Raw genomic sequence first — 26,186 nt, forward strand, 5'->3', positions numbered from 1 at the left:
ATTCCTTTTTCCTTTTTTTCCCCCCCTTTTCCTCCAGAGAAAGAGAAGAGGCAAGGAAGACTGATATTGAGGGAGAGTACAAAGAGATCATGACCTTACGATCTTACAGAAAAGCACTCCTGTACACTGCCATTGTTTAAGATGCTTTCACACACACTATGACTAAACTGTGTTAAACTGAAATGAAGCCCATCAAAATTATTTACATAAATAATTGTCTTGGGGAGAAAATAGCATAGAACATATACAAAGAACAGCAGCTAACCAGAATAAACCAACCAAATTACTCACATTTTTTTTCAAGACTTACCTCTTTAATAATGGGCTTTCTTGTAAAAATCAAATCTACACTAGGCAACTGATAAGACTACAACAGTCCACTGTTGTATTTTGTTCTAGAGATACTAAGACCAAGTGCAGTTAAGACAAGAGAAGGAAACCAAAGGTATAAGAATTAGAAAGCAAGAAAGTCATTATACAGAGATTGTAGGATGAAAACTCAGAAGAAATTACAGACAAAATATCTGTATAATTAAGAGTCCAGCAAGGGACTTCCCTGGTGGTCCAGTGGTTAAGAATCCACCTTCTAATGCAGAGGACGTGGGTTCTGCATCCCACATGCCACGGGGCAACTCAGCTCACGTGCCACAACTACAGAGCCCAGCAGAGCCCACGCACTGCAACGAAAGATCCTGCATGCTGCAAGGAATATCCCGCGTGCAGCAACTAAGACCTGACGCAGCCAAAAATAAAACAAATAAATAAATAAATATCAAAAAAAAAAAGAGTTTAGCAAGCCTGGCGCATATAAGATCAACATATAAAATTTAACTGCATTTCTCTACAAGGAACAAATCTTTAAAAAGTGTCATTAAAAAGAGAGAGAGGGCTTCCCTGGTGGCGCAGTGGTTGAGAATCTGCCTGCCAATGCAGGGGACACGGGTTCGAGCCCTGGTCTGGGAAGATCCCACATGCCGCGGAGCAACTGGGCCCGTGAGCCACAACTACTGAGCCTGCGCGTCTGGAGCCTGTGCTCCGCAACAAGAGAGGCCGCGATAATGACAGGCCCGCGCACCCCGATGAAGAGTGGCCCCCGCCCGCCGCAACTAGAGAAAGCCCTCGCACAGAAATGAGGACCCAACACAGCCATAAATAAATAAATAAATAAATTTACTTAAAAAAAAAGAGAGAGAGAAAGAGAATCTTGATAAATAAAACTAAAGAAGCATCTGGGGATAAAATAACAATAAAAAAACTATTATGGAGAAATCATAATTGTTTCAAAAGCAAAACACCAAGGTATAAATATTATTTTCTTTGTATACAATTCCTTAATTTTTCCATGGCAACCATCAAATAAGGCATATCAAAGACTCTTTTGCACATGCTTCTGTAAAAATGTTAAGTAGATAAAAGAAATCTTTAAAAATTAATAAAATTTTTTTGAAAATCAATTTAGGTAGTAAACAGACAATACAAAAGATTGCTTCATGTTTTAGCAGCACGTTGAGAGGAAATAAAACCATATGGGATCTTCACGGGGTATTTAAAAGGAAAATACATTTGTTTTCTCGACTCTCACCAATTTTATCACATAAACTCCAATAAATACATGTGTTACCATTATTTTCATTCATCTCCTACATCCATATTTACTCATCGCGTTGTATTTTCAATTTGAATACTTAGGTCTATGATCACAAAATCTTTCACTTCACTTCAGCTGACTGCATACTTTTAGGGGAAAGTTAAACATGCACTTACCCTATGACCCAGCGATTCCACTCCTAGATACTTCCGCAAGAGAAATAAAAACATGGCCACAAACACATCTGTATAAAAATGTTTACAACCGCTTTATTCATAAGAGCCAAAACTGGAAACAACCCCATCAACAGGAGAATGGACAAATTGATTATGCAATATCCATGCAATGAAAACTACTCAATATTAGGATGACTATGGATACATGCAACAACACGAATAAACTTTAAAAAAAATATATAGTACACTGAGCAAAAAAAGAAGCCAAACACAACAGAGTACAGACTATATGGTTCCATGTATAGGAGGTTCTAGAGCAGGCAAAACTAATCTAAAGTGAAAGGAATTAGAACACTATCTATGTGTTCAGGGCAGGGAAAATACGGATTGGGAAGGAGCTCAAGGGAACCTTATGGGATGATGGAGATGTTCTATATCTTCGTAAGACTGCATTATACGACTACTGGCATTTGTCAAAACTCATGGAACTATGATACTGAAGATCCATGTATTTTGCTGTATGTAAACTATACTCCAACAAAAAATAAATATATTAAAAGAGAAAAAAGTAACAGATATAGGTCAGAAAAGGGAAAAGTAAATAAATATTCAAGATAATTTCTTAACAAGTAGGAATGACTTCACTTAAAAGAAAGAAGGATAATTTAGTTGACTTTAAGAACACTTCCAGTCCCAACATGTATTATGCTCTATCACCTAATTCAATTGTAACCCTGCATTCTTAAAAAGGTTAGAGAAGAAAGCAGAAGCTCGAGGCTACAGAGACTCATTCAAATATACAACAACGTATGGAAATCACCATCAACAATTTGCCTTATTTGCTTCAGATATCTCTCTCTCTCTCCCCCACCCCTCACTGTTGCTTATTTAAAATTCACAGAAGTGATGTCATCTGTTCTTGATTCTCTTTGCAAATTGCTCATGTTACTCAACATAATGTGTCTGAGAATGTAAACTGGTATAGCCACTATAGGAAACAGTAATGGAGGTTCCTCAAAAAATTAAAAATAGAACTGCCATTAGATCCAGCAATTCCACTTCTGAGTTTTTATCCAAAGAAAACAAAAATAACTAACTCGAAAAGATATCCGCACCCCCATGTTCACTGCAGCATTATTTATAATACCCAAGATATAGAAACAACCTAAGTGTCCATCAATGGATGAATGGATAAAGAAAATGTGGTGTGTATATCTATACACATATGTGTATAGATATACACAATGGGATATTATTCAGCCATAAAAAAAAAAAAAAATCTTACCATTTTGGAGGCGGGGGGAACCACAAGCTTACAGATAGAGAACAGATTGGTGGTTGCCAGGGGTGGGGGACAGGGAGTGGGTGAAATGGGTAAAGGGAGTCAAAAGGTACAAACTTCCAATTATAAAAATAAATAAGTCCTGGGAATATAATGTACAGCATGGTGACTATAGTTAATAACACTGTATTACATATTTGAAAGTTGCTAAGAGAGTAGATCTTAAAAGTTCTCATCCCAAGAAAAACAAGTTCTTTGTAACTATGTGTGGTGATGGATGTTAACCAGACCCAGTGTGTTGATCATTTTGTAATGTATCCCAATAGCAAAATATTGAAACTAATATGTCAACAATACTTCAATTTTTTAAAAACGTGTTTGAGATTTATCCACACTGATATACATAACTCTAGCTCATTCACTTTTATGAACTGTATAATACAGGTTTCACAATTCCTTATCCAAAATTCTAAAATCCAAAGAGCTTTAAAAAGACTAAATTGTTCTCCAAGCTTAATGGAAAAACCTGACTCAACTGCTATGAGGCTATTTACCATTTATTTATCCAATTTAATATGAATATTCCTAAGTTTTGCTACAGATTTAATATGTTTGATGACTGGGTATTGTCCAGATCCCAATGGGAGTATTACACAATATACAGTTTATATACTGGATTACCTTTCAAAATCTGAAAAACATCTAAATTCCAACATACATGTGCCCTAAGTATTTTGGAGGAAAGGACTGTGTACTCACATTCCATTTTGTGAATAAATACCAACTTATCCACTCACCTACTTGAGGAACAGTTAGATGTTTTTCCACTGTTATCACTGTTACAACAAGCACATGTACATCTACCTGTCTCCTTGTGCACATGTGCAAAAGTTTCTCTCAAGAAGACACACGGAAATGAAACTGCCAGGTAGTAGAGCGTGTCTTCAACCTTACCGGTCATTTAAATGTACCTTTTTCAATTTACTATAAACAAGATGCATGACACAGATGATAAAAGGGAGCAGATATCCAGCCTATAACTTTCATATCTACAGAACCATTAATCATATAACACTTTCCATTAATCATAAAACCACTTTCCTAGAAGGAAATTTTTGGTGGAAATGGATTGGGTTGTTAGTTTAAAAAAAAAAAAAAAAGAAAAGCTAAATGATTGTGCATTCAATTCTATCCATAAGGAATAAAGACAGTGTTTTCAAAGAAAGTTATTACTTATGAAGCTACTTTAATTAGCAGAGCCCAAGTATCGTTGTAAGGCTTGAGAATTTTTTTTAAAAAGCAATAATTCTATCTATAGGATCTTTTCTCTCTGAAAGAAGGAATGAGAGAAGAAACAGAAAAGATTGGAAAGAATCCTAATTTCTCTCCGCTCACCCTACTTCCTAAAATGGCATCTTTCCCTGAGAATCCCCACAAAATACAACTACTTTAATCTCAGTACCAAAAATTTTGATGTCAAAGATTCCTATAAAAATGATCTTAGAGATAAGGACACTGAAAATCTGAAAGCAACAATAATCAACAGTTTCAAGAATTTCCTTTCTATCCTTTTCATATTTATTGGAAAATAAATAAATAAGCAGGCTTCTTTTTTCTCTCAGGTATTTGAGAAACAAAAAAGTAACACAGGGATACCTGATTCATTACTAATGTTTAAAATATTTTTAAACTAAACTTATGAATTGGGATAGATGCTTATATAATTCGTTTTTTCTGACAGCTTTTAAGAACACATTCTTTGATCCCCATATTATAAGGAAAATTGGCTTTTTAAATAAACCTACTTGCTTAACCCAAGGTATCTAAACAAAAACAAGAAAACTTAAATGAGAGGTTCACAAAGGAACATTTGATGACGTTAGTGAACCTAAAATATGTCATATTTCTTATACAGACTTAAGCAAAAGAAAATATGAATCCCAACGTATAGGCAAGTGCCACAAAAACACAAAACCTACAGGAACACAAGAACAGCACTTTATCCTAGGTGGAAAAACGAACCCCTAGCCTATTTCAATACCAGAAGAATGACAGATTCTGAGAGGGCTCCGGCTACCTTGGGAGTTCTCTCTATCAAGAACAAGAACTAGTAATTAACATGAAAGAGTCCATTTCAGACAATTCTGCCCACAAAGGAGGCAGTGCTGTTGAAAAATAAACTTAACCAAACATTGGAGAACAGAAAAAAATACTGAAGTATAATCCCTCACTGAGGGAAGAAAGATCTTTAGTTAGTAGCAGGCATTAAGCTCCCTGACAGAGATACTATGGCAGGTGGGTATAATAAACATGGTCTGTCTCCATATAAAGGTAGATAAGACAGATAACGGTGGATAAGAGAGTCATTAATCCCAACAGCAACAAAAATACACAATTATAACTGCAAACAGGGATAAAAGCTATAAATCCAAGGTAGTAAAAGATAAGAGAAGATTTGGGGGCTGGGTGAGATCTGAAGAATGAGTTAACTTCCATTAACTATTTAAAGACACAACACTTCTACTGTGAGGAGAAGACTACTTAGGTGAAGACCCTCAAGAAGGAGGGGGCACAGCACATTTGAGGGATTAAGGAGACTGAGCACCAAGGAAGTGTGACAAGAGTTTTGGACTTTAAGGGCAACAGGAAGCCCTGAAAAAGTTTTGAGCAGAGTATGGTCATCTCTACCATCATCACTAACAGTGATGCCGGGCACATACTACCACATTTAATTCTTAGAACAAGTACATGAGGTAAGAATTATATAACCATTTTACAGATGAGGAAACTAAGGTTTGGAAAGACTTAGCAGCCTGCCACGCTCACATAACTAGTGAGTGGTGGAGCCAGGATTCAAACATCACATGGGCACTTTCAAAAGCCCAGACTGGCTGCAATGAGGCTGCACACCAGGGGGAAACAGAAAGACTGGGGAAAATTGGGAGACCACTGCAATAATGTCAGCCAACAGCGACATGACCAAACTATGACAGTGGCTGTGGGGTGGGAAAATGGATGGCTTACAGAAATACTTCAGAGAAAAAAGATCACCAGCATTTGACTGGCAGGGTGGGAAATGAGGGAGTGAAGCAATCAAGGAAAATTCTGAAGTTTCTGACTTAAACACCATGGACAAGTTGGTGGCACCATAAACAAAAATGGGAAAAAATAAGGAAGGACCAGAATTGAGGGGAAATCTTGAGCTGAATGTAATGTGCTTTTGAGATGCTGAGAAAAGGTTTGAGGGAGCAACTGGGCATGTGGGTCTGGAGCTTAGAGGAATGATATGAGCTAAAGATGTTAAGTGTGGAAGCTCTGATACACAGATGTTAACTGAGGCCAAGGCAGTGAATGAGCCTCCCTAGGAAAAGAAAACACAGCAAGAGGAGATAGTCATAGGACTGATTCAACATTAGATGGCAGGCAGAGGGTAAGAGGCGGCCAAAGGAGACAAGAGGAGCAGTCAGAGAAGTGGGTAGAAATCAGGAAAACAGTGTCACAGAAACTGAAAGAAGCTGATAAGGACCCTTTCTCTAAGGGGAGAACACAGACCAAGAAAGATCTGGCTCTGGGTTCAATTCCTGGTTCCATCAGGATGACTTCAGTGAAGTTAACTAAATACTCTGAGCCTTAATTTATTAATCTATACTATGAACATTATGAAACTGAATCTATAGGGTTATTATAATAATTAGCAGTAAGACAGAACACCTATCACACTGTAAATTATCAATAAATGGCAGTTACTGTTGTTGCTCCTGTTTGTAAAACCAAAAGGTTTGGTTAGTGGCTTACTGAACCCAGCCCTGGGAAGCCCTAGGGGTTCTAAAGAACATCTTCAGGGAATGCCTGGCAGGGCCACACTGGGGCATCTGGGCTCCCCAGTCCTGTCTCAATCAGAACAGCTTTGCCTTCTTTTTCATTTTACTTCTTAAAATAAGTTTTAGGCACTTGCCTGGTGGCACCGTGGTTGGGAATCCACCTGCCAATGCAGGGGACACGGGTTCGAGCCCTGGTCCGGGAAGATCCCACATGCCGCAGAGCAACTAAGCCCGTGCACCACAACTACTGAGCCTGCGCTCTAGATCCCGGCTCCACAACAAGAGAGGCTACCGCAATGAGAAGCCTGCGCCCCACACCGCTCGCCGCAACTAGAGAAAGCCTGTGCGCAGCAATGAAGACCCAACACAGCCAAAAAAAATTAATTAATTAATAAATAATAAGTTTTATTTTCATATCTGAATAATATTCATTTGAAAAAAGGGGTCTGCAGCTTAAAGTCTTTTTCAAAAAGCAAGGACTGGATTGTCTCAATAGTCCCTTCAATTCATTTGGATTACAGCTTGTAATTCTATTTTTTTTCTTTTTTTGAATTTTTGAAGTTTATTTTATTTTTTTATACAGCAGGTTCTTATTAGTTATCTATTTTATACATATTAGTGTATACATGTCAATCCCAATCTCCCAGTTCATCCCACCACCACCCACCCTCCCCGCCACTTTCCCCCCTTGGTGCCCATACGTTTGTTCTCTACATCTGTGTCTACTTCTGCCCTGAAAACCAGTTCATCTGTACCATTTACAGCTTGGAATTCTTCACCGAAGTAAAATATTTGAGAAATAAGGACAAAACAACACACTTGATAACATAATCCCTAACATGAAGCTTATTATTTATGATTATTTAATTAGAATAATGGTTATAAATCAATTAGCTCTGTTTATCTACTGAAAATTGTACTAGGGTCAGTGCCATTACTGCCATTGAAGCACCACAGCCTTATAATAGCAAATTATTGTTTGTTTGCTTAAGATTATAACCGCATGAACGGTGAAGAAAAGAGTTAAGCAGCATTAAAATCACAAAGGGCTTTCTTTTTTCATGAAAAATAAAGTTGGTTAGTGTGCTCAAATTACTTGTTTTCTTTTTGAAAGCCCTGCATGAAGAAAACCAATTAATAAAGAACCAAAATATCTCACCAGCCTTTTCTCATTGAAATCAGTACCTCTAAAAACTTTCTTTTAATATCCTTTTCATATGCTATTGATTGTTTGTAACTAATCACTTTCCATGTCATCATTGTGTGTGGTCCTCTTGTGATAATTATCCCACACTCTCCAGTTTAGTCTGTTGAGCAATCACCACTCTGGTGCAGCTGAAAATTCTCAGGGACACTAGCTTGAATCTCTATGGCACAGATGTCCTTATACTTCATTTTAAAATGGGACAAAGGTTTTACAGAGCCTTGCTGATCTTTTGTCCCAGACACTGGCTGTCTTTTTCATCCAGGACATAATCAAAAATGTACTGTATTAAAAAAAATGTACTGTATAAGTTTTTTAACTACAACTTTAGAATTTATACTCTTCAATAGTAAGTCACTTCTCTTAAATGACAGAATTTGCTCCTATTTAATTGCTGGAAATTTTAAGCAATTAAATAGGAGCTGATGGTGGATCAATAGTTGTCTTCATTTTAACAGCTCACCCAATAATGAGGAACATGAGAACTGCATCTGGAAGATTTGGTGTGAAAGGAAATGACTTCTGAAAGGCTGACTGATTTATTTGTGCTGATACTGGCACAGACTGCCCTACTTTAGGCAGGATGGTTAGGGAAGGTCTCTTTGAAGACGTACCATTTAAGCTGACACCTGAGGCAGCCAGCATATAAGAGTGGGGTAAGAATGTCTGGCAGCACATAAGAATAAAGAGTTAAGAATAGCATATATATATATATATATATATATGTATATGTGTGTGTTTGTGTGTGTGTGTACATATATATTTGAAGGACATTTTTTTCAACGCCCAATCGGCCATTGATACAAATTGAAAGCCTGTTATAATCAAATCAATGTAGTCCTGGAAAAAGAATATCAACAAAGAGATCAATGGAACAAATCTCACAATAATTAAGCACTTAAGAAAGAAAAAGGAAATGCCACAAACCAAAAGAAAAGAGACTGATCACAGTATTTAGAAAGCTTTTCAATTATTAGGAAAACATCAAAATAAATACGTTCTCCCCACACAAAATTAAAAATAAGTTCCAGGAAGATTAAAGAACTAGGTATAAAATGCAAATTAATTAGAAAATAAAAAGAATAAATATAACATATTTAATGATATTCAGATAGGGAAGGACTTTCTAAACAAAAAACGAAATGTAAGAAATTACAAAAAAATTACAAATTACAAATGTAAGAAAAGTATAGTACATTTACTGCTTAGAAATCTAGAATTATAAACATCAAAAGTCAAAAACTAATGAGCAAATGACAAAAACTAAAAATTATTCACAACTGGGAAAGTACTTTATCCTCACTATTGAAAAAGCCCATAAACGTCAATGAAATACTAAGACCTTACTGTCCCCAAGAGAAATTAACAAATAGGAATATACCAATCACAGACAATATGCAAATTGACAATAAACACATGAAAATGTAAACAAAGAATTGCAAATGAAAGCAAGGTAAGACAAAATTTTTTTACCTATGAAAGAGGTAAAAGTTTTTTTTCAGGCAAAAGATTTTTAAACATTATATGAACAGGTAAGGTGATACATGCATTCTTACATGCCTGATCACCTAAAGTGGTCCAATCCTTCTAGAAGACAGTGTGTCAATAAGTATATTCATCTCTTTTATTTTATAAGCACAACTGTATCATCCTTAGGAAGCAGAAACTATCTTCTAGCAATGTTGCTTTTCTCTCCAAATATAAGGTGGATAATATAGTAATTTGTAGGGTCATTTTTGTAACATTTTCTCATTACAAAGTAATAAATATAAGTGTTAAACATTTTAAGAATACATAAATGTATACGGGAAAACCTCAAAACCTCAAAGGAATATGGGATTCCTTTGATACCCTCTGATGAATAGATTCAATTTTTTAACAACCTATCATAGGAAAATAATCAGAAATGTGAAAATGTATGAATAAAGATGGCCATAACAGTAATACATATGACAAAAAAAACTGAAAAGTGGGGAGACCTTCAAGATGGCGAAAGAGTAACACATGGAGATCACCTTCCTCCCCACAAATACATCATAAATACATCTACGTGTGGAACAACTCCTACAGAACACCTACTGAACACTAGCAGAGGACCTCAGACCTCCCAAAAGGCAAGAAACTCCCCACGTACCTGGGTAGGGCAAAAGAAAAAAGAAAAAACAGAGACAAAAGAATAGGGACGGGACCCGCACCAGTGGGAGGGAGCTGTGAAGGAAGAAAGGTTTCCATGCACTAGGAAGCCCCTTCACTGTCGGAGACAGGGCGTGGCAGGGCGAAGCTTCAGAGCCACGGAGGAGAGCGCAGCAACAGGGGTGCGGAGGGCAAAGCGGAGAGATTCCCTCACAGAGGATCGGTGCCGACCAGCACTCACCAGCCCAAGAGGCTTGTCTGCTCACCCGCCAGGGCGGGCGGGGGCTGGGAGCTGAGGCTCGGGCTTTGGAGGTCAGACCCCAGGGAGAGTACTGGGGTTGGCTGCGTGAACACAGCCTGAAGGGGGCTAGTGTGCCACAGCTAGCTGGGAGGGTGTCCGGGAAAAGTCTGGAGCTGCCCAAGAGGCAAGAGACCATTGTTTCGGGCGCGTGAGGAGAGGGGATTCAGAGGGCCTCCTAAATGAGCTCCAGAGACGGGCGCGAGCCGAGGCTATCAGCACGGACACCAGAGACTGGCATGAGACGCTAAGGCTGCAGGTGCAGCCACCAAGAAGCCTGTGTGCAAGCACAGGTCACTATCCACACCTCCCCTCCCGGAAGCATGTGCAGCCCCCGACTGCCAGGGTCCCGTGATGCAGGGACAACTTCCCCGGGAGGACACACGGCGCGCCTCAGGCTGGTGCAATGTCATGCCAGCCTCCGCCACCACAGGCTCACCACCGCATTCTGTACTCCTCCCTCCCCCCAGGCCTAGGTGAGCCAGAGCCCCGGAATCAGCTGCTACTTTAACCCTGTCCTGTCTGGGCAGGAACAAACGCCCTAGGCAACCTACATGGAGAGGAGGGGCCAAATCCAAAGCTGAACCCCGGGAGCTGTGTGAACAAGGAAGGAAAGGGAAATCTCTACCAGAAGCCTTAGGAGCAGCGGATTAAATCTCCACAATCAACTTGAGGTACCCTGCATCTGTGGAATACCTAAATAGACAATGAATCATCCCCAAATTGAGGCAGTGGACTTCGTGTGATTTTGCCTGTATAGCTTTGCTTTTACCAATTGTCCTAGGGTTCTCTCTGTCCGTTTTTTGTTTCTTAGTATAGTTTTTAGCGTTTGTTATCATTGGTGGATTTGTTTTTTGGTTTGGTTGCTCTCTTCTTTATTTTTTCTTTTTTTATTACTTTTTAATTTTTTTATTTTCAATAATTATTTTTTATTTCTTATTTTAATAACTTTATTTTATTTCTTTTTTTTCTCCCTTTTCTTCTGAGCCATGCGGCTGACAGGGTCTTGGTGCTCTGGCCAGGTGCCAGGCCTGAGTCTCTGAGGTGGGAGAGCCGAGTTCAGGACATGGGTCCACCAGAGACCTCCCAGCTCCACGTAATATCAAACGGCAAAAGCTCTCCCAGAGATCTCCATCTCAACGCTAAGACCCAGCTCCACTCAACAACCAGCAAGCTACAGTGCTGGGCACACTATGCCAAACAACTAACAAGACAGGAACACAACTCCACCCATTAGCAGAGAGGCTGCCGAAAATCATGATAAGGTCACAGACACCCCAAAACACACCACCAGACGTGGACCTGCCCACCAGAAAGACAAGATCCAGCCTCATCCACCAGAACACAGGTACCAGTCCCCTCCACCAGGAAGCCTACACAACCCACTGAACCAACCTTAGCCACTGGGAGCAGACACCAAAAACAACGGGAACTACGAACCTGCAGCCTGCAAAAAGGAGACCCCAAACACAGTAAGTTAAGCAAAACGAGAAGACAGAGAAACACACAGCAGATGAAGGAGCAAAGTAAGAACCCACCAGACCAAACAAATGAAGAGGAAATAGGCAGTCTACATGAAAAAGAATTCACAGTAATGACAGCAAACATGATCCAAAATCTTGGAAGTAGAATGGAGAAAATACAAGAAACGTTTAACAAGGACCTAGAAGAACTAAAGAATAAACAACAAGGATGAACAACACAATAAATGAAATTAAAACTTCTCTAGAAGGAATCAATAGCAGAATAACTAAGGAAGGAGAATGGATAAGTGACCTGGAAGATAAAATAGTGGAAATAACTACTGCAGAGAAGAAAAAAGAAAAAAGAATGAAAAGAATTAAGGACAGTCTGAGAGACCTCTGGGACAACATTAAACGCACCAACATTCGAATTATAGGGGTCCCAGAAGAAGAAGAGAAAAAGAAAGGGACTGAGAAAATATTTGAAGAGATTATAGGTGAAAACTTCCTTAATGTGGGAAAAATATTAAAAGCAGCAAGTGAAAAGCAACAAATAACATACAAGGGAATCCCCATAAGGTTAACAGCTGATCTTTCAGCAGAAACTCTGCAAGCCAGAAAGGAGTGGCAGGACATATTTAAAGTGATGAAAGGGAAAAACCTACAACCAAGATTACTCTACCCAGCAAGGATCTCATTCAGATTTCATGGAGAAATTAAAACCTTTACAGACAAGCAAAAGCTAAGACAATTCAGCACCGCCAAACCAGCTTTACAACAAATGATCAAGGAACTTCTCTAGGCAGAAAACACAAGAGAAGGAAAAGACCTACAATAACAAACCCAAAACAATTAAGAAAATGGTAATAGGAACATACATATCGATCATTACCTTAAATGTAAATGGATTAAATGCTCCAACCAAAAGACATAGACTGCTGAATTGATACAAAAACAAGACCTGTATACATGCTGTCTACAAGAGACCCACTTCAGACCTAGAGACACATACAGACTGAAAGTGAGGGGATGGAAAAAGATATTTTATGCAAATGAAAATCAAAAGAAAGCTGGAGTAGCAATTCTCATATCAGACAAAACAGACTTTACAATAAAGAATGTTACAAGAGACAAGGAAGGACACTACATAATGATCAAGGGATCAATCCAACAAGAATATAACAATTGTAAATATTTATGCACCCAACATAGGAGCACCTCAATACAGAAGGCAAAGGCTAACAGCCGTAAAAGGGGAAATTGATGGTAACACAATCATAGTAGGGGACTTTTAACATCCCACTTTCACCAATGGACAGATCATCCAAAATGAAAATAAATAAGGAAACACAAGCTTTAAATGATACATTAAACAAGATGGACTTAATTGATATTTATAGGACATTCCATCCAAAAACAACAGAATATACTTTCTTCTCAGGTGCTCATGGAACATTCTCCAGGATAGATCATATCTTGGGTCACAAAGCAAGCCTTGACAAATTTAAGAAAATTGAAATTGTATCAAGTATCTTTTCTGACCACAATGCTATGAGACTAGATATCAATTACAGGAAAAAATTTGTAAAAAATACAAACACATGGAGGTTAAACAATACACTAATTAATATACAAGAGATGACTGAAAAAATCAAAGAGGAAATCAAAAAATACCTAGAAACAAATGACAATGAAAACACGACGACCCAAAACCTATGGGATGCAGCAAAAGCAGTTCTAAGAGGGAAGTTTATAGCAATACAATCCTACCTCAAGAAACAAGAAACATCTCAAACAAACAACCTAACCTTACACCTAAAGCAATTAGAGAAAGAAGAACAAAAACACCCCAAAGTTACCAGAAGGAAAGAAATCATAAAGATCAGATCAGAAATAAATGAAAACGAAATGAAGGAAACGATACCAAAGATCAATAAAACTAAAAGCTGGTTCGCTGAGAAGATAAACAAAATTGATAAACCATTAGCCGGACTCATCAAGAATAAAAGGGAGAAGACTCAAATCAACAGAATTAGAAATGAAAAAGGAGAAGTAACCACTGACACTGCAGAAATACAAACGATCATGAGAGATTACTACAAGCAACTCTATGCCAATAAAATGGACAACCTGGAAGAAATGGACAAATTCTTAGAAATGCACAACCTGCCGAGACTGAACCAGGAAGAAATAGAAAATATGAACAGACCGATCACAAGCACTGAAATTGAAACGGTGATTAAAAATCTTCCAACAAACAAAAGCCCAGGACCAGATGGCTTCACAGGCGAATTCTATCAAACATTTAGAGAAGAGCTAACACCTATCCTTCTCAAACCCTTCCAAAATATTGCAGAGGGAGGAACACTCCCCAACTCATTCTACAAGGCCACCATCACCCTGATACCAAAACCAGACAAAGATGTCACAAAGAAAGAAAACTACAGGCCAATATCACTGATGAACATAGATGCAAAAATCCTCAACAAAATACTAGCAAACAGAATCCAACAGCACATTAAAAGGATTACACACCATGATCAAGTGGGGTTTATTCCAGGAATGCAAGAATTCTTCAATATACGCAAATCAATCAACGTGATACATCATATTAACAAACTGAAGGAGAAAAACCATATGATCATCTCAACAGATGCAGAGAAAGCTTTCGACAAAATTCAACACCCATTTATGATAAAAGCCCCGCAGAAAGTAGGCATAGAGGGAACTTTCCTCAACATAATAAAGGCCATATATGACAAACCCTCAGCCAACATCATTCTCAATGGTGAAAAACAAACCATTTCCACTAAGATCAGGAACAAGACAAGGTTGCCCACTCTCACCACTATTATTCAACATAGTTTTGGAAGTGTTAGCCACAGCAATCAGAGAAGAAACAGAAATAAAAGGAATCCAAATCAGAAAAGAAGAAGTAAAGCTGACACTGTTTGCAGATGACATGATACTACACACAGAGAATCCTAAAGATGCTACCACAAAACTACTAGAGCTAATCAATGAATTTGGGAAAGTAGCAGGATACAAAATTAATGCACAGCAATCTCTTGCATTCCTATATACTAACGATGAAAAATCTGAAAGTGAAATTAAGAAACACTCCCGTTTACCACTGCAACAAAAAGAATAAAATATCTAGGAATACACCTACCTAAGGAGACAAAAGACCTGTATGCAGAAAATTATAGGACACTGATGAAAGAAATTAAAGATGATACAAATAGATGGAGAGATATACCATGTTCTTGGATTGGAAGAATCAACATTGTGAAAATGACTCTACTACCCAAAGCAATCTACAGATTCAATGCAATCCCTATCAAACTACCACTGGCATTTTTCACAGAACTAGAACAAAAAATTTCACAATCTGTATGGAAACACAAAAGACCCCGAATAGCCAAAGCAATCTTGAGAACGAAAAATGGAGTTGGGGGAATCAGGCTCCCTGACTTCAGACTATATTACAAAGCTACAGTAATCAAGACAGTTTGGTACTGGCACAAAAACAGAAATATAGATCAATGGAACAGGATAGAAAGCCCAGAGATAAACCCACGCACATATGGTCACCTTATCTTTGATAAAGGAGGCAAGCATATACAGTGGAGAAAAGACAGCCTCTTCAATAAGTGGTGCTGGGAAAATTGGACAGGTACATGTAAAAGTATGAAATCAGAACACTCCCCTAACACCATACACAAAAATAAACTCAAAATGGATTAAAGACCTAAGTGTAAGGCCAAACACTATCAAACTCTTAGAGGAAAAGAGAGGCAGAACACTCTATGACATAAATCACAGCAAGATCCTTTTTGACCCACCTCCTACAGAAATGGAAATAAAAACACAAATAAACAAATGGGACCTAATGAAACTTCAAAGCTTTTGCACAGCAAAGGAAACCATAAACAAGACCAAAAGACAAACCTCAGAATGGGAGAAAATATTTGCAAATGAAGCAACTGACAAAGGATTAATCTCCAAGATTTACAAGCAGCTCATGCAGCTCAATAACAAAAAAACAAACCACCCAATCCAAAAATGGGCAGAAGACCTAAATAGACATTTCTCCAAAGAAGATATACAGATGGCCAACAGACACATGAAAGAATGCTCAACACCATTAATCATTAGAGAAATGCAAATCAAAACTACAATGAGATATCATCTCACACTGGTCAGAATGGCCATCATCAAAAAATCTAGAAACAATAAATGCTGGAGAGGGTGTGGAGAAAAGGGAACACTCTTGCACTGTTGGTGGGAATGTAAATTGATACAGCCACTATGGAGCACAGTATGGAGGTTCCTTTAAAAACTAAAAATAGAACTACCATACGACCCAGCAATCCCACTACTGGGCATATACCCTGAGAAAACCATAATTCAAAAAGAGTCATGTACCAAAATGTTCATTGCAGCTCTATTTACAATACCCAGGACATGGAAGCAACCTAAGTGTCCATCATCAGATGAATGGCTAAAGAAGATGTGGCACATATATACAATGGAATATTACTCAGCCATTAAAAAGAAATGAAATGGAGGTATTTGTCATGAGGTGGATGGAGTTAGAGTCTGTCATACAGAGTGAAGTCAGTCAGAAAGAGAAAAACAAATACAGTATGCTAACACATATATATGGAATCCAAGGGAAAAAAAAAAAGGTCATGAAGAACCTAGTGGCAAGACGGGAATAAAGACACAGACCTACTAGAGAATGGACTTGAGGATATGGGGAGGGGGAGAGGTGAGATGTGACAGGGTGAGAGAGTGGCATGGATATATATACACTACCAAATGTAAAACAGATAGCTAGTGGGAAGCAGCCGCATACCACAGGGAGATCAGCTCAGTGCTTTGTGACCAACTAGAGGGGTGGGATAGGGAGGGTGGGAGGGAGGGAGATGCAAGAGGGAAGAGATATGGGAACATATGTATATGTATAACTGGTTCACTTTGTTATAAAGCAGAAACTAACACACCATTGTAAAGCAATTATACCTCAATAAAGATGTTTAAAAAAAAAAAAGAAAGAAAGAAGAACAAAAAAACCCCAAAGTTAGCAGAAGGAATGAAATCATTAAGATCAGATCAGAAATAAATGAAAAAGAAATGAAGGAAACGATACCAAAGACCAATAAAACTAAAAGCTGGTTCGCTGAGAAGATAAACAAAATTGATAAACCATTAGCCGGACTCATCAAGAATAAAAGGGAGAAGACTCAAATCAATAGAATTAGAAATGAAAAAGAAGTAACTACTGACACTGCAGAAATACAAAGGATCATGAGAGATTACTACAAGCAACCATACGCCAATAAAATGGACAACCTGGAAGAAATGGACAAATCCACAATCAACACTGTGAAAATGACTATACTACCCAAAGCAATCTACAGATTCAGTGCAATCCCTATCAAACTACCAATGGCATTTTTCACAGAACTAAAACAAAAAATTTCACAACTTGCATGGAAACACAAAAGACCCCGAATAGCCAAAGCAATCTTGAGAAAGAAAAATGGAGTTGGAGGAATCAGGCTCCCTGACTTCAGACAACACTACAAAGCTACAGTAATCAAGACAGTATGGTACTGGCACAAAAACAGAAATATAGATCAGTGGAACAGGATAAAAAGCCCAGAGATAAACCCACGCACATATGGTCACCTTATCTTTGATAAAGGAGGCAAGAATATACATTCGAGAAAAGACACCCTCTTCAATAAGTGGTGCTGGGAAAACTGGACAGGTACATGTAAAAGAATGAACTTAGAACACTCCCTAATACCATACACAAAAATAAACTCAAAATGGACTAAAGACCTAAATGTAAGGCAAGACACTATAAAACTCTTAGAGGAAAACAGAGGCAGAACACTCTATGACATAAATCACAGCAAGATCCTTTTTGACCCACCTCCTAGAGTAATAGAAATAAAAACAAAAATAAACAAATGGGACCTAATGAAACTTCAAAGCTTTTGCACAGCAAAGGAAACCATAAACAAGATGAAAAGACAACCCTCAGAATGGGAGAAAATATTTGCAAATGAAGCAACTGACAAAGGATTAATCTCCAAAATATACAAGCAGCTCATACAGCTCAATATCAAAAAACAAACCACCCAATCAAAAAATGGGCAGAAGATCTAAATAGACATTTCTCCAAAGAAGACGTATAGATGGCCAAAAGGCACATGAAAAGATGCTCAACACTGCTAATTATTAGACAAATGCAAAGCAAAACAACAATGAGATATCACCTCACATCAGTAAGAATGGCCATCATCAAAAAAATCTACAAACAATAAATGCTGGAGAGGGCATGGAGAAAAGGGAACCTTCTTACACTGATGGTGGGAATGTAAATTGGTGCACCCACTATGGAGAATAGTACGGAGGTTCCTGAAGAAACTAAAAATAGAGTTACCATATGATCCAGCAATCCCACTCCTGGGCATATATCCAGAGAAAAACATAATTCAAAAAGATACATGCAAACCAGTGTTCACTGCAGCTCTATTACAATAGCCAAGACATGGAAGTAACCTAAATGTCCATCAATAGATGAAGGGATAAAGAAGATGTGTTTTATATATTTATACATATATATGTATACACACACACACACACACACACACACACACACACAATGGAATATTATTCAGCCATAAAAAGGAATGAAATAATGCCATTTGCAGCAACATGCATGGACCTAGAGATTATCATACTAAGTGAAGTAATCCAGACAGAGAAAGACAAATATCATGATATCGCTTATATGTGGAACCTAAAAAAAAAAAAAAAAAAAAGATACAAATGAACTTATATACAAAACAGAAATAGACCCACAGACATAGAAAACAAACTTATGGTTACCAAAGGAGCAAAGAGTGTGGAGGAGGGATACATTAGGAGTTTGGGATCAGCCACAACTCTCAACAGCATGTTTGGATAGATGATTAGGCCTGAAGTGCTTAATTTGTTAAAAGAAAGGTATTAAACAACCATTTTATTAAGATATGAAAATGAGAGACAACAACAAGGAGAAATTTAAGTGCAAATTAAAGCAAAGACTACTTTAAAAACTTTAAGTCAGTAAATCTGCATGACAAAAAACTTGTAGAAAATCTAAGAACAGCATGATGCTATAGTAGTATCTCCTGAGCAAATGAGGAAGGTGATTTAAGAAACAGGTCACCTGCCAGAGCCACGTTTTAACACCTTATTTCTAGAACTTTTATTTAATGTTTATTCATCAAATTTCTATACCACTTATAAATTCTCTGAATACTTTAATAACTCATCCCATGCCTCAGTGTGTGAGTGTTTGATCTTACCAAAAACAGTCTTGCAAATCACAGTATTTTTCTGAAATGTAATCTCTAACCTGGGTTGGCAAGGGAAGTCCATAAGAAAGTTTAGTACTGTGGTTCCAAAAATAATAACAATAATAAAACAAAAAAAAAATCACACGCAATTCCCTTTTAATGGTTTAAAGTCAAGCGTTCTTTAAAAAATTCTTTCATATCTTTTCAAAGTCCTAACAATAAAGGAAAATTCCTTTACAAATCCACCACTGTTTTGCTATAGACACTTGAACTGAGTGGGAAAAATGTGACAAGTCAAGTCAAGATATTGGTACACAGAGAAAACGAAACAATACTCCTACACCGCTGCTTTACTGGGGCCTGTTTGTGCTTAGGAGTATCACATCGATACCTTGTATTCCCGAATATTATACCCATCCTTCCTCTACGTTCTTATCATCAGGGATAAAACCTTGTCTTCAACTGCTTCTACTAACCTGCTCGTAAGAAGCAAACTTTCTCATCACGATACTCAGAACCCTAAATTCTCCCCGTTCTCCCTGCGTATCAACCTATTTCTGGCTCCAGTATCTGTCACTTCCGAGAGCACATCACCTGCAATTCTTTTCTGAAAGATCAGGCTCTCTTAACCTCCCACTGTGTCCTAATAATCCATAAGCACAGGGGACACCCCGATATTTGTTTCCTCAACTCCTGGGCTGCCGTCATGATATCAAAACAATCATGCCCCATGAAACTTCATGCTGAGGTGTCATGGCAAGATCCTCTGCTACTTTGTAATTCTCATATTCAACATGTATTGATAGTTCAAAGTAGCAGAAAAGAAGAGGGGATGTTAGCTTCAAGCACTGGCTGGGCTCAGAAAGACTGTTTACTTTAGGTCAGAGAGAGTGCGTATTTACTGCAGAGAAGAAGGAACTAACAGAAAGTGAGCAAAGATTATGTGAAAGAAAATTAATGGAGACAGATTGCAGAGGAGGGAACCAGAGCTTAAATCTGTGATAGAAATAAGAAGTGAGCTTGGTGAAGGAGAGACAGTATCTCCTCTGAGTCAGAAGAGACGACAACAAGAACACAGGTAACTGCTGAGGTGATGAAGGTAACTGAGGGGTCCCAGCATAGACTTGGTTTCAGTAAAATGAGAGCAGGACAATTACACAGGGGTGGGGATTGGAGTGATGGAGAAAGTACTAAGGGACTTAAAAAACAGACATACTTGTTCTGAAGAGAAGGAAACCAGAACTTTTCAAAGTCACAGAGGAGAAAAAGCAGCAGCTGTATTCTGCACAGCAGATATATACAGCCTTCACAACAGACTATCTCAAGGAAGCTGCAAGATGCCTAGAAAGTACAAAAATGATGTAAACAATGGTTCTGCTAAAAGTGACAATTTTGTCAAAACTGACTGGAGAGTGTGGCAAATGTTAATGGTGAAATATGGGGGATGGGTATAAGGAGGTTCTATACTATTCTCTACTTTTGTGTACCTTTGGAAATATTTATAATAAAAAATGTTTTTAAAAATTGCCTAGCCATCGTATGACCTCAGGAGCAATGGTTATCTTCCTCAGAAAGCTCAACAACTTGCCAGAACTTTCCAGAAGGTTTTAGGAATTTCAGAGACACAATTGCATACGGATACATACACTCTAGAGGACTGCAAAATTCAATGACAGCGAGGCAAAAAAAAGTTTCTAGTTGACGAGGATCTGTCCCAAATTTGTTCTAAGGAGTGAGAAACACAAGTGAGCATTAAAATTAGGCTAAGTGTGTCAGGCGTGACAAACAGGGCCAGAAGATGAAAGCGATGAGGACAAGTATTTCAACTAAGCATATGCCTGAAGAACAATATTATAAAACTTACTTCATCTCCAGAACTTCCTCTAAGTGTTTTCTTCTCTCGGCCCGAAGGTTGGTCACATGAGTTTCCTTCTCTGCCAGTGACTGCTGAGTGCAGGACAGCTTCGCCTTCATGGACTCCAGCTCCTGTTTTACCTTCTCCATGGCCATCAGTAACTCCTCCACCTACGATCAATACAGAAAAGAGAGAAACTGAGCATCTGGGTCAGGTATAGTCAGAGGAGCTGGGCAGTGGGCAACGCCTGGGTCCACAAAATTGAAGACACACCCATCAAAAATTCTGTACTCTCGCAGGATCAGACATAAATGGCAGTGAAAGAAATACATCTCTCATCTTCCCTCCACTATAATTCTTCTCAGTTTAGGTCTAAAAAACCCTCATTTTCTTTTTGACAAATGTAAGGGCATCAGAAGTAACAGTGTGCCAGAAACAATCCCTTCGAAGGAATTTATTTGGAAACAGTCCAGAAACTTCCATGGAAATAACAATATAATGCAGATAAAAATATAAGGAACAAAATCATAATAAATATTTCTAGAACGATTTTAGGAAATAAAAGCCATAAACCTGACTAATACCAGATGCAGAATAAACATAAATGAGTCATTTTTATTCGTTCAAACTAAGATTCTTCTGTTTATACCATTACAAAGAATTTCTTGTTAAAGAAACAGCTAGAATTCAATCGGATAATTTCCTGCTCTAAAGCTAGGTAGGTAGAGATTTTCTGAGAAAGGCAGGAAGAAAAGAAAAAATATATATGACCAGATAGAGAAGAGACAGAATGCTTTTAAAAGACCTGTAAAGGACTTCCCTGGTGGCGCCGCCCGCGAGGACCAGGACGGCCGTCCGCGCCGCCCTCCCTCCCTCCCCGGCCGCCGAGGCTAACCGCGGACAGGCCGCTGGCGGGGTCTCCCGGGCCGTGCGGGCAGCCCGAGGGCCTCCGGGCGGGAAGCCCACCTGTCCGCGGGCGCCAGCCTCCTCGGGGCGGCTCGCCCCGGGCTCTGCATGACTGGCCCCCTGAAGCAGCGGCGGAGGCGGCGGCCCACTGTTTGCACCGCACCACCTCCTAGGGCAAGCGGGAGGAGACAGACGCCGCCCGCCCGGCGCCTGCCGAGTGCGCGTGTGCACCCGCGCCGGCCCACAGCCCAGAGCCCCCGCCCGCCAGCCCCCAGCCCCACGCCCGCCAGCCCCACGCCCGCCAGCCTCACCTACGGCTCCGCCCTGCCCGGGGGCGCGCTGCCGGGACCCAGCCAGGGCCTTGAGGAGGAGCGGGCGGAGGAGAGCCGAGGGGCCTAGCGCCAGCGACGGGCGGGAAGCTCCAGGCACCGCCCGACCCCGAGCTGCCGCCACCGCGGCCCTCTCACCCTGCTCAGGGATGCCGCTGCCGCCGCCGCCGGGGCGCCGCCGCCGCCGACGCCGCCGCCGCCACAGCTCGGCCGGGACGCCCGACGTCACCGCGCCCCGCCCCCTGCGGGATTCCCCAGCTCCGCCCCCGGCCGACGTCAACGCGAGCCCCGCCCCCGCGCGACCGCGCCTGGTCGGCGTCCCGCGGCCTCCTGGGAGTGCGACTCGGGCGCGCGCGGGCCTCGGGCACTTTCCGGGTGCTGTCTTTACTGTGATATCTTAGTTAAGTCTAGTGGGGTGTCCCCCCCTTTTTTTAAATTACTAAAGTATGTCATTGTGTTAATTCAACATTAATACTAGAAACAAAAGTGAAAATTCCCATAGCAACAGCTGCTCTTTTTCTATGCTACGTTTATGCTTTTAGAAGTAGTATAAGAGCTGTTAAATGTGCGTTTTGCACATACTGTGTAAAACACATTGATGGAGAAAGAGCAGGGAATGAAGTATTTTGGCTAATCAAATAATAAACAGTGTATTGATTATCAATGTTCAGAGAAATATAATGTAATAAAGTAGATTAAGCATAAAGGTTACGTGGAATATAGTTTACTTCTATGGCTTTTCAAAATGTGAGCCTGGAGGTGCTGATTCATTCATGTATTCATTCAACAGTTATTTATTGAGTATGGTTCTGGGTACTTTTTTTAGCCTTTGGGAATACAGTAGTGAACAAAGCTGACAAAAATTCCCACCTTCATGGAACTTACCTTCTGGACACCTTCTTGGGAAATGAAGAGGAATTCAGCAAAGGAGATTAATAAGAGGTTATTGAGGGAGGAGGAAGACCAGGAGAGTGCGATGTACTAGAAATGAAGGAAAGGAAGTTTTCAAGGAGGAGGGAATGGTCAACTGTGTCATTGTTTAAAGATGTGTCAGACTGTTGGGTAAAAAAGAATTCTGCCTGATTATAATGCCTAATAACAGAGAAATGACTAAATGCTTTTTAGTGTGAGATGAGACAAATGTAAGAATCTTTCAGTTTTTTACTTCCTTTGATTTTTAAAAACATATATATTTCATTCTTTATTCTTTTCAGAACAAAATATGCAAACTGGGAGTTTATACTTGTACTAAGGAGACGTATGACACTGTTGTTACTAATTATATGTACACTTATTTTTTTAATACATGTATCAAATCAGAAGTTATAAAAGTATACAAGGAAAAAAATAAGTCTCTTCTGTCCCATCCAGTTACTCCTGACGGCAGACACTGTTTCCAATTTGTTGTTTTTCCTAACCAGTGAAATTTTGTGCAGTAACACGGCATTTAGCTATTTTAAAATTGCATAAATATAACAAGTATTTTTATCCCCTATATTTCTTTTTGCAGGCTTAATATTTGTTTTTATAATTTAAGTCTAGCTACCTGCAGACCTTTTTTTTTTTTTTTTTAAATAACAGCTTTATTGAGAGACAATCCACATACCATACGATTCACCCATTAAAGTGTACAATTAAATTCTTTTGGTACATTCATCACCACGATCAATTTTAGAACATTTTCATCCTCCCAAAAAGAAGCCCCAAACTCATTAGCAGTCATTCCCCTGACCTTTGGTTTTAAAGCTCTCTTTTTTTTAAAAAAAATAATTACTTAATTTATTTTTGGCTGCGTTGGGTCTTCGTTTCTGTGCGAGGACTTTCTCTAGTTGCGGCGAGCGGGGGCCACTCTTCGTTGCGGTGCGCGGGCCTCTCACTATCGCGGCCTCTCTTGTTGCGGAGCACAGGCTCCAGACGCGCAGGCTCAGTAGTTGTGGCTCACGGGGCCAGTTGCTCCGCAGCATGTGGGATCTTCCCAGACCAGGGCTCGAACCTGTGTCCCCTGCATTGGCAGGCAGATACTTAACCACTGCGCCATCAGGGAAGTCCTATATGGGAAATTTTTAAAAATATTTCCTAGAAACCACCAGACTCGTTGGCCAGTGTCACATTGACAGTTAGAGTTGTAAAGGAGGATGGGTTTGGGTTTAGGTTTGGGAATGCGTTTATTACAACTGGCCCAGACCTCCACGCTTCATCCCTTAGGGTTAAAAGAGGGGCCCCCCTGCTCCCTAAGATCAAGGGTTCTCCACCCCAGCTGAACAAAATAGCAGTCTCTTAACGGGAAACAAGTGGGGATAGCGGGCAATGAATAATGGGCCACGGCTGCGGGTGATGGTGTCCGTTAGCTTTAAGGCCGCCACACAGGTCCCAGCAGTTTCTAACAGTACATGGGATGCCTATCACCCAGCAACCTTGACTGACTAGCAGTGACACCCTGGATGCTGTGTTGGGAAGTACCTACCAATGAAGTACTTGTAGGACCCCAGGAAAGAAGAGCTGTGCTTTACAGCACCGGCTATGACCCAAATAGCCAAGGAGGTAGCAAGCAGCATGATATCTGTACCGCAGATCTTTTCTTGTAGCTGGAAAGCCCCAGCCTGTGATGGCAATTCCTATTTTCTTCCCTCTGGAAGATCAGTCCCAACCGCACTACCCCTGCTTCTGCTTCCTCTGAGTCTGAATGTCATCTGCCCACATTGAGGAGGAAAGGAGGAAGCCCAGGAGAGGCGTAGGCAGGAGGAATCCCACATTCCTCCTGACATCTGATTGAAGCACAGGTAAAGTGAGTCTTATGCTGTCCTTACCGAGTTCTAAGTATGAGGGACTGTACTGCACACGCAACCCCAGAATAAGCACTGGAGATAAACCGACTTGCAAACTTTGTATCTGAAAAATCGCCTCAAATCTGAAATCACCAGTATTTCTACACCATTTTTAGTGTCTATTTTTACGAACCAGTTTTCGAAAGCACCATCAGCAACAGGTCTAGAGAGTTCCTTTCCAAACCTGAATATTTTTAAGCAAACTTTTCATCTTCCTTAGCTAGATGAGTTCAGGAAAAACATTTCATTGATTAAAAGGGCTGCATTACAAAGGTTTGCCCCAAGACAACACAAGCTCCTCGAGAGCAGGGATTTGGGGCTGGTTTGCTCAGTGTCCCCAGCATCTACCCCAGGTGTCCTTACATCAAAGCATTCCATAAATATTTGTTGAATTAATGCCGTCGCATGACCGGCCTTCTTGTGCTGTATGATGTGAACTGCGTGACTTTCCCCCTGAGGATTAAGATATTGATGGAGCATCCTTCAAGATCAATGGCATGCCCTAGATGAAAGATAGGGATGTGTAGGAGGAAACCTTGCCAGTCAAAGCTATCTATCTATTCAGTCTTAAGTGGAAACTCAAAAGACATGCACCACGGGAGCTGGTTGTAGGCCCAAAGTCACAGCTCTCCTTACAAGGAACTGTGTCATGCTAGGAAGTCACTTAACAATCATAGCAGACACGTACATAAGTGTCAGGCCCTATTCCCAGTGCTTTATGTAGATTACCTCACTTAATCTTCACAACAAGGCTATAAAGCAGATTCTGTTACCATCACGTCCCTTTAACCGATGAGCAAACTGAGGCACTGCGTTACATCACTTGCCCAGTGTCACATACAGAGCATCAGAGCCAAAATGTGAACCTGGCAATCCGGCTTAAGTATCCGTGTGAATAACATCTGCATTGTGTGGCCACCTGGGCCTCCCAGGACCTCTGGGATT

The 26,186-nt window shown here is 39.8% G+C and overlaps 1 protein-coding gene across 1 annotated transcript in view; it reads right to left on the reverse strand.

The window, feature by feature from the left end:
* The window catches only part of LOC132362732 (ELKS/Rab6-interacting/CAST family member 1-like), a 136,886-nt gene that overhangs the window by 58,260 nt on the left and 52,440 nt on the right, over nt 1-26,186 (reverse strand). The window contains 1 exon segment of the mRNA XM_059917708.1: nt 21,191-21,351. Coding sequence (XP_059773691.1) covers nt 21,191-21,351 — 161 coding nt within the window.

The sequence above is a fragment of the Balaenoptera ricei genome, chromosome 3 (genome assembly GCF_028023285.1).
Source record: "Balaenoptera ricei isolate mBalRic1 chromosome 3, mBalRic1.hap2, whole genome shotgun sequence".
Taxonomy (NCBI): Eukaryota; Metazoa; Chordata; class Mammalia; order Artiodactyla; family Balaenopteridae; genus Balaenoptera; species Balaenoptera ricei.